Genomic DNA, 16,075 nt, shown 5'->3' on the forward strand with positions numbered 1-16,075 from the left:
ACTCTCTGAAACTGCTCACTGTCAGAGGAGAGGCAGAAGAAGGGTCCCGGCAGAGTGGGGTTCCCCAGCACAGTAGAGACAAGCCCAGGGGGCCAGGGAGGAAGTGCCCAGTGGACACGAAGAATCAAGGGAATCCAAGAAGGGCACTTGAGATGGTGAAAATCTGTGAGTCTAGCTCAGCAGGAACCTCATCAGTTTCTGTTGGTCAAACTAGACGAGGGCCCTGAGGAGAGGCCCAGACTTGCACGAGGGGAGCCTCCAGCCATGGGGCCTCAAGTCCCCCGAATCACCCAGGCTGCCCCACATCCCTACAGGTCTCCCTCCCCTCTCACCAGGGATGCCTCCATGGAACCCAAGGATAGGAACACGCTGGCTCATTACAGTCCCTCCCCTCTCACCATTGGCCTTCAGAGTCCCCTAAGACAAGTGGTCACTGCAGTAAGCGGCCTGTCTCTGTCTTTTGTCCCTAGCCTGACACAGGAGAGTTTAGGAAGCTCTAAACTGGTCCTTCCGTTCCATGTGAGCACATCTAGGTCATCAGAGATTCTAGCGAAGGGAAAGACATCGACCCTCCCCTCCAGAACCGGTTCCCTCCACACTCCGGCTTTGTTCTGAAGCACAGGCAGAGGAACGCTGGACTTAGTCAGGAGACACATGAGCCAGGACCCCTGGAATCCTCTTCCGAACCTGCTTCCAGGTGGGACTGCAATCTCAGGGAGTCACTTCACCTCTCAAGGGCTTGTGCCCCTCAGCTTGCAATCAGGGGTGACAGTCTCTGCCCTATCGGCCTCCTGGCAGAGGAGGATTAGGTGACATGGTGGTGCACACACGCACCAGACACACCTGTAGTGCACCTTGCTGGCTCACATCCAGGACGGTTGTCTTCACCCTGCAGCACCCTGACACCACCTCTGAGTGACTCTCTAAGCCTATTCACTCCCCACCCTCCCAATCCAAGGATTTGGCACCTGGTCCTCTCTAGATGTTCCATTCCTACTGCTGTACTCCCACAGAAGGCCAGGTTGACCTGGGGGTGGTGCTTTGTCGGCCCTGCCTGATGAGAGGGCGATTGTCTCAGGGGAGAAAGGGCTGAAGAAAGGAGGTTAGGTTTGGGCACAAGGAACCCGCATTCTTGGGATCAAATGCCCTCTGTTGACCCCAATTATCTGCAGGCTGCCTGGAGGCAGGGCTGGGCCAGCGCATGGATGGGAACACTGAGACTGCAGGCTGACTCATAAATGAATCTCTTGCCACTCGCAGACCCTGCCGTGGTGGCCTGTGGCCCCTGTCCAGGCTGTGACTGGAAGACCCCTGCTCGTCTGTTCCAGAGCTCTGGGGAAAGCAAAAGTCCTGTCTCTCCATCCCCAGGGTGGGTGGGGGCTCTGATTCTGCCCATCCACCTCCCCCAAGTGCTACACTCACCAAGACCCCCTGACAACCCCCTGGCCACCCTCAGCCCCTACCCAGCTCACACTTCTCTATGGCAAGCGGGCTGGATTGTTGATTTCCACTACGCTTTATCCCAAGTGATTACATGTCCCCTTGACCAGTTTCTACAAAGTTGGGGAGGGGTGTTTGAAGAACGACTTGAATCTCTCTCATTGAGTGAATCCTGGGAACACTGGGCGAGTATCTCTTTAGAAATCCTCCTGCATGGCAGGTCACACTGGCCTGCTGCCACAACACCCGGGGCTGTGAGCTCACCAAGCTCTAGGAAGCCAAACAGGGTCAGGCTTGGCTGGTCCCTGAACGGGAGACCTCCCAAGCAAAACACAGGTGCTGCTGGTGAATCAGCAGGCCAGCCCCTCCCTCCCAGAGTCTAGCCCTTCTCAGGTGTTGGATGGCAGCTAAGATGATTCAGTGAACTCCTATCAGCACCTGGCCAGGGGAAGGGAGCATGGTGCAGCCCGAGGGCTTTCTGCCTCGAGTGAGTGTTCCATTCTTAAGAATCCGGGTGTCTGTGTGTCCTCCATTCCTGTCCCCTGCCTTTGCCCACTTCCTGAGGCTGGGTTCTTAGCCATCCACCTCAAGTCCACAGGCTGTCTGAACAAGATAAAAGCATGGACAGAAAAGGTAGCCTCCTGAATCCATGGCCTCCAACCCCAAACAGCTGTGGCCCTGGCTGTCATCAGGCTCTGAGCCTCGGCCCCCAGGACAGTCCCTTCTGCTTTGGGAACAGTGAGGATGAAAGGTGTCCATGAAATGAGGCCCGTCATTAGCCTGTTTTATGAGCTCGCAGATATTCATTACACCCCAACCCCATCATTAGAGGCTGCAGGGAGAACTCGGGCCCTTTCTTTATTGCAATAGAAACTGAAGGGGTTTCTCCTGCAAAGAGGAGCTCTGCTTCCACTTCCAGGCAAGGGGTCCTGCCCAGGAGGGGGTCAGAAGCCTCTGTTCTTAGGTCTGACTCTCACAGCCCCTCAGGCAAGCTTCCTTCTCCCCCTGCAGCCGGGCAGACCAAGGGAGGGTCAAGCAGCTCATTGAGGGTATGATAAAGGCCTGGGGCTTATTGGGGAGTGGGAGACCCTATTCAGATCCCAAGTCTAGCGTAAGAGGCCACCCCAGCCCATAGCTCTCCCTGACTTCCTTGAGAGGCACTGCTATCTGCAGAACTTCTCTTCCGCTCTTTTCAGGAAGCCCTCCTTCCCCCTACCAGGCCCTCTGGGCTGTCCACCTAGAAGGAGCTCACAGCAAACTAAGTGGGGATGAGTTGGCATAAGCCAGGAGTCAGGGCAGGGCATGTGAACTGGGAAAAAAAAAAAGACTCTGTTCTAGCCCCTCATTCTCTCTTTACCTTTTCCCACAAGGCCAAGGATCTCCTAGCCTGGCCACTTACTCAAGACCACGGTCAGCACATGGCTGAAAAACCAACCACCTGCTCTGGCCTGGGCAGTGCCCCTGCTCACCTCCTAAATTTAATCCCTTCGCACAAATCCCACTGAGCAGCTGGTGGGTCCTCCCCTGCAGTCTGCCCCCTTCTCGTCCCCAGAGAGGTGACTACAGAGCCTCAGGCACGGCAGGACCTCAGGCCTGGGGGCCAGAGAAATGGAAGTGCCAGTGGTAATATGTTGGAGGCCACCCTGCTGGTGCAGGCCATGGAGGCTGAATGGAGCGTGGCCAGAGCCCACAGAGAGGAGCGGGCCTCCAGAGCAGGCGGATTAATCAGCCGTCACTTGGCATTCATTAAAGGCCCCTTGCTTGTCTACCCTAGCCACTGTCACTAAGGCAATTAACTGTTTACCACAGAAAGTTCAGTGGAGAAGTTTGACTCAGTCCCTGCGACTTTGCCTAGACGCTCTGCACTCCCAGGCTCCTCACTGGACAGCCTCTGGGGACGAAGCATGGTGGACTGTGACTGCAAAGAGATGGGGTGAGCCTCACACCAGGAGGGACCAGGAGGCCTTAGGAGTTTGTAGCTGTCCCTTGACTCCCTTTGGGGCTCTCCTCTGCTGTTACCCAGTGGCCTTTCCTCCCATCTGCTCATGCCCCTCGGCACCATCACCTGGAATGGCCAGGCCCTCTTCAAGGTTGTGCAAAGATGATTTCAACACTTTGAAAGAGAATGAGGATGCTCCTTATGGCGGGAGGGGTGGGGGGGTGCTGTGTGCCAAACACCACGAACTACCCTGAGCTGAGCCCTGTGCCTGCAGGGGGTGATTAGGCTTCCTCCACGCGCAAACCTTCCTAGCCTCTGGCCCTGAGCTGCCCTAACAAATGGCCACCCAGATTCACCCTGCTGTTCAGGAATGTGTCGGTTCCCAATATACTGCAGAGACCTATGGGACCAACTGTAAGGTCAGGGTGGACTTTACTGCTAATCTGGATTATTTTTTTCATTGTAATTCCCAAACTCCCAGGTTGGCATCTGCATTGTTAAAAGTGACACAATAGAATAAGAGCAAGCCTGGACCTGGCCGTCAAGTGCCTGGTCTCGGAACCCAGCAGGGCCCTGGTGGGCAACGTCCATCCTCCCCTGGGCCCAGTTTATCACAAGCAGGCGGAGATAAAAAGGCCCCCCACACAGGCCCTGCCTCAGCTCAGGGAGAGTAGCAGTTCCCCAGGTGGCAAGTTGCTTGGGGGAGAGAGAGAGAGAAAACCCAGGAAGTGGCTTGGCCTCAGGGGTCCTTCTGGGACCAGGGCCCTGGAGCACATTGTGACCCTAAACCTAGGCCACTCCACATGCCTCCTCTGATCTATAGGCTACTAGAGCAGCAGCTCTCTGTTCCTGTCTCTCTCCTTCCCCAGACCCCTAAGGTCCCCGTCTACCTGGGAACAGGCTTCCCCTTCCTCACATAGGGTGGGACTGAGGAGCATGGTCTGAGGAAGGCGCACCAGTGGCTATCTAGAGCCCACAAACAGAACCAGGTGCAGTGGCACATACCTGTAATCCTAGCAGCTGAGGCAGGAGGATGGAAAGTTCAAAGCCAACCTCAGCAATTTAGCAAGATCCTAAACAACTCAGCGAGACCCTGTCTCAAAATGAAAAGGGCTGGGGATGTGGCTCAGTGGGTTCAATTCCTGGTACCCTCCACTAACAAAAGAGCCCACAAATACCCCTGGGCACCCATCAAGCAGAGCACCCTACCTACCCAGGAATTCAAAGGCTCAGAGCATCCTGGGTCTGAGAAGGGAGAGGAGGGGCCCTGCCCCCCCCCAGCCCCTGCCCTGCTGACTCCCACACAATTCACTGCCCCTGACCACCTGACTGAACCACCTCACCTGACAGCCAGGGCCACCTGGGGACTTGAAGGTCAGCCAGGTCCTGCTGGGGGAAGCGTCATCCCAGGGAGCCAAATTCTATAAGAGACGGGAAAGGGGGCACAATCCAGATAAAGGCTCAGAGGGTTCCCACCATCACTGCCACCACAGGTCTGATGAGGATTCAGTCCCTTTCCTGGGCCCAGAGACCCCAAGGAATCAGGCAGGACTGGGGCAGGTGTGTCAAGAAGTTGGTGTGTGTGTGTGTGTGTGTGTGTGTGTGAATCACCTCTGGTTCTTGTCAAAACAAAGATCCTGATTCAAGAGCCTAGAGCGGGGCCCGGGATGGTGCGTTTCTAAGGAGCTCCCGTCCCAGGTGGGCTGCTGCTAGTGAGGACAGGCACTTGGAGTAGCAAGGTGCTGGGGTTCCAGGCGGGCTCACTGTCAGTCCTCAGAAGAGCAAGACGGGACTCAAACGGGGCTTGGACTATCTCTGCTCCTTGTCACCCGGTTTCGCAGAGCCTCCCACTCTTGCCAGCGCCTTTTCTTGTGTTCCTGACCTTTCTTCCACTGGGTTCTTCTCTTCTTCCTTTCTTCTTCCCTTCCCTCCTCCCTCTCTGCTTCTTTCCTTCCTCTCTCCCGTCCTCCCTCCTCCCTGTTCATGAGGCAGCCAGGCCTGGGCCCATTGGTGGTGAGGAAGAGAAGCAGCTCTCTCCAGCCAAGCAGAGGACAGAATCCTAAAACGGAGCAAAGGAGGGGGGAAGAGCAGAAAAGGGAACCCAGAATCTGATTCCCCTTCCCGGCTCTGGCAGCTCTTCCCCAGTGAGGCCATGGGGAGGCTCCTAAGGGCGGCGCCCCTCCTCCCACTCCATCCCCTACCCCAGCCTGTGTGGCTGGGAATCTCAGGGAGGACCCTCCTCTCTTACATGGGAAGTGGGGAGGGCCGTGCAGCCTGGAGATCCTTGATCATTGCCATTTGGCAGTGAGAGCAGGACGGGATGGCTCAGGGCTGGGGGTTGAGGAGAACCTCTCAGCCAACTAGAGGAGAGGCAGAGAACTACTGGGCCAGACACTGTGGAACCTGGGGCACCTGAGGCAGAAATTATAGTCCCCAGAAGCCCCAGGCATGGGCTCCAGCCCAGGCCAGGTGGGTGCCAGGGGTCTGCTGGGAACCTCTGTCCAGCCAGAGTTAGGGCCCTCCCTTGTTCTTGCCTCCTAGGGGTGCGGCCACCCAGCCAGAAAAATGGGGTGCTAGGGATGAGAGATGGAGAGCATTGCAGTTTCCCAAGCTCTGTTTGTTTTGGGGATTAACTGCACCCCTTTCCTAATCATTTCCTGCAGCCTCCCACATGCAGGCTGGAAGGAAGACCAGTCCAGTGCCCTGCTGCCTCCTAGATGATGGCTCCTGCCAGCCTCTATAGCTCCCAGCCCACGACCCTCACACCTGCAGTGGAACAGGCTGGCCGAGAAAACCTGTTCAGACCTCAGTCCCAATCAGTTGTCTGTTTGTCCTGGTGCCCTTCCAGGGGCCAGAGAGTCCCACACCCACTTCTAATCCCATGGCCTCTTCCCAGATGCCAACTTCCCTGCTCCTCCCATGGAGGGGGCCAGTGTGTGATCATCTGTGCATTAGTGTGCACTTGAACACAGGTGTGAGTGTGTGTACTTATATGCATATACGTGCATTTATGTGTGTGTATGCATACATGAGGGTGTAGGTGAGCATAAGAGAAAACATGTGTGAGTGTGTGAGCACAGTGCATGTTAAGTATAGGAACATGTGTATGTGTGCATATATGTGAGTGTGTAATACTGAGTACAATATGTAAGTTGCGTGAGTACGAGGGGTAACCATTTGTATTTAAGTGTGTGAACATGTATGTAAGTGGGCACAAATGTGAGTGTATGTGTGATCATGTGGGTGTGTGTATATGATCACATTTCCAGGGTGAGTGTGTAGGGCATGTAGGTACATGTGAGCACAAGTGTGTGAGTCTATGAGCACGTGGCAGTGTGTGGGTGTGTATGTGTGTGAGCATGAAATGTGCGACAATGTTTTGCAAGTGTGTGCTTCCCTCATGGTTCCTGGCTCTGGCTCTCTCCCTGCCCCCGGGTGGACCCACCTCCACCATAGATCCCCCTTGTCAGCAACTCCCACCCAGGCCTCTGTCCTGAGCCTCCTTGCAGCCTGCCTGTGTCTCTGTGTCCCTGAGAGAGTATGTGTCTCCGTGGGATGGGGGGTGGGGGCACAGAAAGGAGCAAGGAACAAGAAAAAGAGGAGGCCAGGCTCAGATGGTGTCATTAAGAGATACTAATGCCCCTCATCAAGGCATATTAATAAACATCACGCACCACTCACTCCGCACACCCAGAGTGAGCCACAGGCCCAGCGGGGATGGGCCACAGTCACAGCTGGGTAACCTCCGAGCCCCCGGCACAGCCATTAGCCTCACAAGGTTGACCCTGCCCGGAAACTTCTTGGACCTGTCATAGCCAAAGATTGCTGGTGGGGTGGGTTCTGAGGCTCACAGCCACCAAGGCCCCTCCTCCCTCCTCCACCAGTCGTTTCATGACAAAGTTTCTCAGGGAGCTCAGCTCAGTAATGACCCTTGCGCTTGGACACCACCATGGGACTCCAGAACACTCCATTTCTAAATTGCATCTTCACAACTCTGTGAGGAAACCAGGGCTGTGTCATCACCATCACTACAGATATGGAGACTGAGACGCTGCGAAATTGAGTGGCATGTTCAAAGTCTTGCAGCTAATTGGTAATGACATGGACTGAGGCTGGCTTGCCCTGTAGAATGGCCTGTTAGAGGTTGAGTCACCCAAGTAGGGCTGCTGTAGCTGAATGTCTCCATTTCCCGAGTCCCTGTGGCTGCCAGAAGACGGACCATAAAGGCTGCACATTAAACTGGGTAGTGGGCCCTCACCGTCCAAGCTGGGGTCTCCGGGGCCACTGCACTTAGCAGGGAATTTCCTGAAAAGGAGTACCAGAGGGAGCTAACTCATGCACAGAGCCTGGCAAAACGCCTGCCACCCTGCAGGAATTCTCCCAAGGGGGTTCCCCTTCCTTTAGGTGGTGACCACTGAGTAAACATTCCGTTATTGGCCTCTAGGGAGCTTGAAGCGTGGAAGGCTGAATGGCACGTTCTTTTCATTGGCTTTTCAGCTTTACAGCTTGGTGCTGTAGTAGTGTGCAAAACTGTTGTTCACTGTGACAACCGTGATGGTGTGGAAGATCACGTAAGGTCTTCTGCACATCTGTGTTGAAGAAGATAAGAGCCAGTGTTTTGATAAGACAGCTATCCAAAACAGTTAAGATAAAAGAAGTCAGGGAGCTCAAGTTAAGAGTCGAGATATCAGGGGAAATGCACTTAGGAGGTATACCCTGTTGCCTTCATGATTACAGATAAATGGAGTATTCTGACACCAAAAGCTCTGACTTTTGTCCTGCATATCTACAAATGGCAATCTTTAGTGGCATTTGCTTTCCACCTATCTTAATATCTTGGGTCTTCTCACATGCCGGATGCTTGATTCCTTTTCTTCTTCCTACTCTCCTCCTAACCCTTCCCCTGAGCCATGTCCACAGAATGAGCAACCCATGACCAACAAGGGTCCACAATTCCTGGGGTACATTCTACTGCCTGGGTTTCAGGGACTGAAAGTAACTGAGGCCAGTGTCACCAAGCAAGAGTCGCCCAGGACAGAAAGATGGCAGTCCTGGCCATTGCAGGTCCCAAAGGAGCCAGGGGCTGGAAGCTGGTATCTGTGTGACAAGAAAGGAAGGATGTTCTCCGGACAGTTGTTATTTATGTTCATGTGGTAAAATCCAGGCTTTTATTTATTTTTCTTTTGAGTGCTTTTCGGTGTTTTAAATCTTTTTCTGCAATAAACGTTTTGTTCTTTCATGAGCAGAAACAAAAAAAGCTACTGTTTGTAAAGGAGCAGTGACTGGGGGCCAGGGATCCTGAACTCACCTGCTCTGAGCCGGGCCATTGATGAGTGGCGAACTCAGCTGCATCCTCTCTGACTTGCTGTACAGGCAGTGGCCCAGAGCCTCACCCCATCCATATGCTTTCTTGACCCCAGAGGTAGCTCAACCAGCCTGTGGGGCTGGTGACCCTCCTGGGACACAGCTGCTGAGCATTTGGAAAACAGAAACAGCCTTGCCTGGGATCTATGGACTCAAGGGTCCGCCTGCTGATAGCTTTGCTTGTCAGAAATCAGAAGCACTGCCTGCCGTTCAAGCCTGACCTCCCACCTGTCTTCTAGCCTTCCTTTGAGTCTCTTCCAGACATGCACGCTGGTTCTTGCTTCAGCAGACAGCTCATTCCTGGGAGATCTTCTCATATCTCACTTATACATTTAGACATTACGTAGGCAGCTTCTTCGGCTGAAGCAGTCCCTTTTTTGTCCATCGGAAAACAAAAAAAAACTTCTATGCATCCTTCAAAGCCCAGAGTGTGGAGTGTAGCCTCCTGTTAATAGCTCTCTGATCACCATCCAAGCAGTTGCACCTCCCATCCTCTGTGTTCCTCTGACGTTGCCTGTAAGACCTCAATCATTTGAGCCTGTCGTAGTTATTTCTTTGTTGATTTATCTGCCCCACTAGACCATGAGCTCCTAGATACCATGAACATCTTATTTATATTTCCATCTCCAATACAGAGCCTCTCAGTCATGCATTCCTTTTCCCATCTCTCCAGCCGCCATTCCTCAGCTCCATGCTAGAGACCATCACACACACACACCCAACCTCCAGAGCGTGAGGCTTATTGGGGAACCATGGCCTGGAACAGGGGGCTGGGGCAACCCTTACTTTTCAAGGCACAGGGAGGGCAGGGAAGTAATTCAGCAGTAGAGCACTTGCCTAGCATGCTCCAGACCCTGGGTCCAGCACAGCAAAAATTAAAATTCAAGCCACAGGCAACGTTGACCTTGACCTTGGTCTTGGAAAACCCAGTGTCAGGAAAGATGAAGCTCTTGTAAAGCCCCTCCCATCCTAAGTAAATACTTACTTCTCCAAGAAGTAAATCGTCCCCCCTCAGTCCCAGCCCACCCCATCCCACTTGCCTGGGGAAGTACCAACTCCAGATTGGAAGCCAAGCTATGAATGAAAACCCAGGGGTCCTGTTGCCAATTGGTACCAAGATACCAGGATCTGCTGCTCATCCATAAAGCAGCAGATGATATTTACCATGCTGTCCCCACTGCCCATGAGGTTTCTGGGAAGAGGCCTATCAAGTCTTTGATCTTGACATTTCTCAAGCGAAACGGGTGCACAAAATATTTGACCATCCTACACCCTGGGGTCTAGAAACAGTCAGGTCTCAGATCTGTGAGTCTCCTTCTTACCACTTCCTGCCAGGATGGGCTTCATTGCACCCACCTCAGTGGTGGTCCCTCCTTTCTCCATCCCAGGGCAAAAGAGCAGGCCGTGGGGTTGACTGACTGGAAACCTTTCCCTTAGAGTAGGCACGGTCTCCCAGACTGAGTCTGCTCCAAGCCAGCATTTGTTCGGTGGCCTGGCAGCCATGGCCCCTGGGGATCCAGAGCCTGGGAGCTGTCAGTGCCTTCCACTCACTTACCCTTTGTTAATTGCGGAATACACAGAGAGCTGGATAGCACTTCCCAGTGCCGTGCCTTTCCCTGGATCCTTCGCCACTTGGCAGCTTGCAGGCAGCTGTGCAGAACAGCAAGGAGCTTTCTCACTCAGTGCCAGTGTCAGGGAGTCTGGAACTCTGTTTCTGTTTTCCCTTTTCTCTCCCCCTCCTCTCTATTTTCCGCCCAAGGGCTCTGTGGCTCATTTCTCCGAGGACTCTCCCTCAACTCCCAAGCCTTACCTTTCAAGTTCAGGACTCTTCAGATGCCTCCCCCCACCTTCTCAGAGATCAAAAAAAGTGAAACTTCCCTCTCTGGCCGGGGTTCACAGCCAGGCAGAGTGATTGAATACTCCTGTCCAAATGGGAAGAGGTGGGTGAAGAGATTAAATCATCTCTCCCGTGCTCGAAGAAATGTGCCGCTGAACTTCTGCGAGGGGGTCAGCCGGTGTGAGGACCTGAGGCCTTCTCAAAGCCCAGGTGGGCGGGCAGTTGCCTGGAGGTAATTGAAAGGGAATGAGGACAGCCAGCATCCCTGCTGGGACCAGCAACTGCTAGGCCCCTTCCCCACCCACCAGAGCTCACTAGCCAAGTCCAGCCACATAGCCTTTGCCCTGCAAGGCTAACCAGGGCGGAAGAGGAGGGTCTCTGGACTAGAAAAATGGCAGAATGCATCCTTTCCCTGGAGAAGCTGAAGCCCCTCTGCTTTCATTCTGGTCTGATAGGGATAAAACTCTACCCTTCCTACACATGAGGTGTTGTGAGGTCAATTGGTGGGAGACAGCGCCCTGGAGAATACCTGCTAGGGATATAAACTAATAGTGGGTACAAACAGACCCCTGGCTTCCGGTGTTGTGCTCTTGATTTGACCTGAGACAAACCAGTCAGAACAAGTAAGACAGTCTTGTGTCACCCCTATCCTGGTATGGGGTTGCTGTGACCTCAATGGAGCCCCAACTTTTCCTAAGCATCTCACATGCCAGTTCCAAACTAGCTGGACAGAGACAGTGGGGGCTTAAGTGGGAGAGAGCTGGCTCCAGGGCCTGGGCCTTTTGGTCACTGTGCTGTCCTGTGTTTAGTTCACCAAGTCATGACAAGCCCACCACTCCTCTGGGAGACATCGTTGTTGGAAGACCCTTATTAAAGCTCAGAGAGATTGATGGTGCAAGGAGTGGATGTTTAATGTAGACTGTGTCCTTAGCAGCTTGGGGCCCTAGGTCCCACTCCCAGGAAGTCGCAGGTTCTATAAATGCAGAAACTCCCCCCAAGTGTCCAGAGGGCCCAGCTCCTCCCCTGAGGTAAGAATAAATTGTGCCTATTCCTATGCCAGGGAGTCACGCATGTACGCAGAATCCTAAACACATTTGTACATGTGCACATTCACATACATATGCACATGCGCACACGCACATACACACACGCACGCACGTGCACACACACACACACACACACACTGGGACCAACTTTTAAGAAAAAGAAGCAACTGCTCTTCTTATATCCTGGGCCTATAAGGAGCAATTTACCCCTCCTCCTCCATGTCCTTGCTAAGAGGATCATGGGTCAGACTCCCCAACCCCAGAAGATGCTACAAAGGAAGATTTGCCTCCCTGAAGCCATCCTATCCCTGAATGTCCTCCCAGTACACCTCCCAAGCACCTCAGGTGCCCCTGTCCTGCTGTTGTGAAAAACCCATCCTTGACTTTTCGGTATTCTCAAGGATCAGAAACCCAACTGTGTCTGCGCTGTTTGTAATTTCCATAATTATTTCCTTTTTTTAACCTGAGGATTTAGACAAGTTCCTTTTGAAAATGTCAACCTGTCTTTAGCTACAGTAAGGGAAAGGAGGTTTGGTGGTTGGCCCTTCTTAAAGAGAAGCAAGCACACCTGGAGACCAGGCAGGGGGCAGGTGGAGGTAGCAGGTAGAGGGGAGGAGGCCCAAAGTGTAGGGGGCTCTCAGCAATCTCTAGCCTCCTGAGGATTCTCCTTCCAAAGCCCATCTCTGTGGTGTCTGCGCTCCTCCAACCCTGGCTCCCACCCCATCCCCTGCAGGGCATTCCCTGCCTCTGCTCCTGAGCAGTGCTGCCAACTATGACTTCCCTGCTCACCTCCTGCAACTGAATCTCACCCATCCCTGGAGAGTTCCAGCTTTCTAAGGTGATCAAAGGCTAGACATGATTTTCTAAGGAATTTAAGGAGAGCTGGTATAGGATGGGGGAGTGGGCATTTCCATTCAGCCCCAGCCACCCAGACTATGTCTGGATGTTTTTGTAAGAGTTTTATTTTCTGTTATTTTTTATGTTTTTGGTGCTGGGGATTGGACCCAGGACCTCATGCCTGCTGAGCTCACATTCTACATTGAGCTACGTCCACTTCTTGCACCACCAATAAGGGTCTTCCAAAAACCATGTCTCCCAGAACAGTGGTGGGCTTGTCATGACTTCATGGATTAAACACAGGACAGCACTGTGGACCAAAAGGCCCAGGCCCTGGAGACAGCTGGCCTCAGAGTCTGTGGCCCCTTCCTCCCTGAACATTCTGAGGTTTTCTATTCACTACTCAAATGGCTCAGGACAATTATTTTGACTTCTCTGTACCCCAACTTTCTCACCTTTCAGAATACCATTTCCTAAGGCCCCTGCCAGGTTTTGGTTCTATGGCCGAATTTTCAGCCTCTCAGGACTGACCAGTGAAGGGAGCTTGGCCAATCAATTTACCCAAGAAGATCACAGTTGCTCTATCCACTCACTGTGTGGAACTCTCTACCACAGGGTCCATGCCTGCTCTTTCTGCCAGCAAGAGCCAGTGTCTGTCCATAAGATGAGCTTGAGACCCGGAAGAGCATAAATACCCTCTGTGCCCCAGCAGAGAACAGGGCCAGTGGGGCAGCTAGGAAGGGAAGGCAGGCAGGAAGGGCCAGTGGCTCGCCTCAGTGACCCCACCCCAGAGTTTATATACAGTGTTTGCCAAGCTGGCCCCAGTATATGAGAGGACACTCCCAGGGTGAAAGGGTGGGTGGATGCCTCCCGCCCTGAGCAAGGCTGCAAATCAGACTTTCCACACTGGCCCAGCCCTGGGGTCAAGGCTCACTGACCTACAGGCCCCAGCTCCCACCCTCACCACCTCCCTCCGGAGGAGAGAGGCCTGTTTATCACTCTGGGTGGGACCCAAGCCTGTGGGGAATCGAAGAGAAACAGGCAGCCTGGGTTGCCATTGTTTGGTTTAAACAAACCGCTGGCCTGGCCCAGGATGACTGGGACAGTCTGAGGAGGAGGCTGCAGAACAGAGCCGTGGGCTGCGCTGGCTTCCCTGGGCCAACACCACCCACCCCACCCCCAGCCCCTGCTCTCGATGTTGCTAGGGTGGGAAGAGTGGCTGCTAGGCCCCTATTGGGTCCTGACCTCCTCTCAGAGTGCTTCCACCCCTTACTCTCCGTCCCTGGCCATATCTGGGCCTGGGCAATTTCAGAGCCCAAATTGGGGGAATCAAGAGACTGCAGAGGAAGTGCCAGCCAGGAAGGGCTGGGGCATGCCACTGATGTGTGGGGCTGAAGGTGAAGACTGCCTGGGTGCTCACTATCCCTCTAGGGAGGCCAGAAGGATGGAAAGAAGAGACTCACCTGCACAGGGGGCAGAAAACCAAGTGTGGTGAGCTCTTGGGTGCAGGGGGTGGGTGTCCTGCTCCTTCTTCCTACCAAAAGTGACTTAGACCCAAACTGGGAGAGGGATACTGGCAAGGAAACTCCAAAGGTGAAGACAGTAATGAATGAGCTACGGCCTCAAGGGAGGTCAGGTAGGTTCTGGAAGGGGCCACTGGGCACCCAGGGTGGGATCTCACCCCCACCAACAACTCTCTCCCACTACCCAGGTGGGGCCTCCCAGCCCTCCCCTATTCTCCCTCACTCCCATGAGCATCTGCTGGAGGCAAGGGGCAAGAGCCATCCCAGGAAGGGCTGGGTGGAAAGGGGGCCAGGGCACAGTTAGGTGTTGGCAGAATCAATTAAGCACCATGCTAATCACCATCATTAAGGCTATAAAACTCCACACCTAGGGGCCGCAGGGCTCCCTGGCATGGCCCGGGGTCCTGAACCGTGGCACAGACCCAGGGGCCCGGCTCCAGTCCCTTTCATCTGAGCATCTCCCAGTCCTGCACAAACAGTAATTAGCGCCCGCCCCCAGGAGCACCTCATTATCCCACAGACACTGGAGTGGAGGGAAGGGGGAGGAGAAGGAGGGAAACTGAGGCCAAAAAACTGCCCAGAGCTTGTGGCTGAATGAGCTTCCTCGAGCAAGGCCGTCCAGCCCCTCCCTCTGGTTGCTTAGGATGCCGTCGGCCTAACGTGCCGAAAGTCTCCAAAGTCAGCCAAATTCTCCCTCCTGAGAGGACGGGCTGGTTAGCAAGTCCCTGAGAACAATTAGGCGCCCAGATCTACAGGTTGACAATCAATTGCTGGGCCCAATCTCAGGGTACAGTGACCATGAGGCAGTCCTTTGGGGGGGTCCTATCAGGATTTCCCAGAGCTGTCTGTCCTTCACCTCCAGACCACCCTCAGACACCTTGTGTCTTCTCTTCCCAGGCCCCTTGGGGACTCCTTCTAAAGCCCCATAGCCCATCCTGCGCCTCCTCTTCCATCTTGCTTCGAAGACCCCGGGGACTAAAGCATGGTAGCATTTGCTTTCCACCTATCTTAATATCTTGGGTCTTCTCACGTGGCGCTGGCCTACGCTGCCCCAGAAGTAACCATGGCTCTGTTTGTCTCTCGTTTCAGGGCAATGACATAAAGAAAGGGAATATTCAGGGCCAGGTGCTAACACGTGAGTAAGACCATCAGTGCTCCCTCCCCCAGCCAGGGTCTCGATGACAGTCATAAGAGTCATAGTAACACAGCTTCCTGGTGCTGCTTTGCAAAGTGCAAACACCAACCCCAAAGGTCCCTGTACACCCTGATGTCATCTGCACAAGTGCCTTACAAGTTTGCTGTTTTAAAGAGAATAAAATAGGAGTAGGACCTGCCCTCCCTTTCTCCCAGCCCCCCAGGCCCCTTCCTCGGGTCTCCACTCCCAAGGTGTGCCCTGGACTCCATTTACAGGGGATACTCAGGTGGTGGGCTGGCCGAGGACAAAGTCTTCCTGGTCTGTGAAGCAGCATGGGCTTAGGCCCCACATAGGTCTAGATTCAAATCCCAGCTCCTGGTGGCCTGGCTTGACCTCTCAGCCTCCAGTTCCTCTTCCAGAAAATGGAGATCATACCCACCTGCAGAGGTGGGGGAGGATGCAGATGCCATAAGTGAAGGTTATGCACCCCAGCATTTGTGTCCCCCACCCCAGTTTGTACTTCTGGAGGTTCTGAGTGGAGGATTCTTTAGGAAAGCCCTAGTGAGAGGGGTCGTCTCCATCTACCCTAAAGACATAGCACCAGTGGCTTCCAACTTCAGACTTGTCCACACAGAATCCTGGTCATCTGGCTTTGGCAGCATGGAATATGCCCATCTCAAGGGTACATAGCATGTACCCCCATGTCCACCAGCCTGGCCAGAAGTTGTCACATCCCACCTGCCCTCCAAACTCATTCACACAAAGAGATACTCAGCACCCCATGCTCAGAAATCTTTCCCAGCACTGGCGGTGATTGTGAAGAAAGGCTGATTTACCCAAATTCACACACACCCTCTGCCACAGCCTCAGAGCTCTGGCACACGGGCTGTTCCCATCTCACACCTGCCCCACTACAGACCCTAAACCACACAAACTCACAGAGCTCCTGGCACA

At 53.9% G+C, this 16,075-nt stretch overlaps 1 protein-coding gene across 2 annotated transcripts in view; it reads left to right on the top strand.

Moving 5' to 3' along the window:
• Positions 1-16,075, top strand: part of Pebp4 (phosphatidylethanolamine binding protein 4) — a 231,877-nt gene that overhangs the window by 203,605 nt on the left and 12,197 nt on the right. For both annotated transcript variants that reach the window (XM_048801594.1, XM_048801597.1), the window contains one exon: positions 15,076-15,121. In XM_048801594.1, coding sequence (XP_048657551.1) covers positions 15,076-15,121 — 46 coding nt within the window. The remainder of the gene's footprint in view (positions 1-15,075; positions 15,122-16,075) is intronic.

The sequence above is a fragment of the Marmota marmota genome, unplaced genomic scaffold (genome assembly GCF_001458135.2).
Source record: "Marmota marmota marmota unplaced genomic scaffold, marMar, whole genome shotgun sequence".
Classification (NCBI taxonomy): Eukaryota; Metazoa; Chordata; class Mammalia; order Rodentia; family Sciuridae; genus Marmota; species Marmota marmota.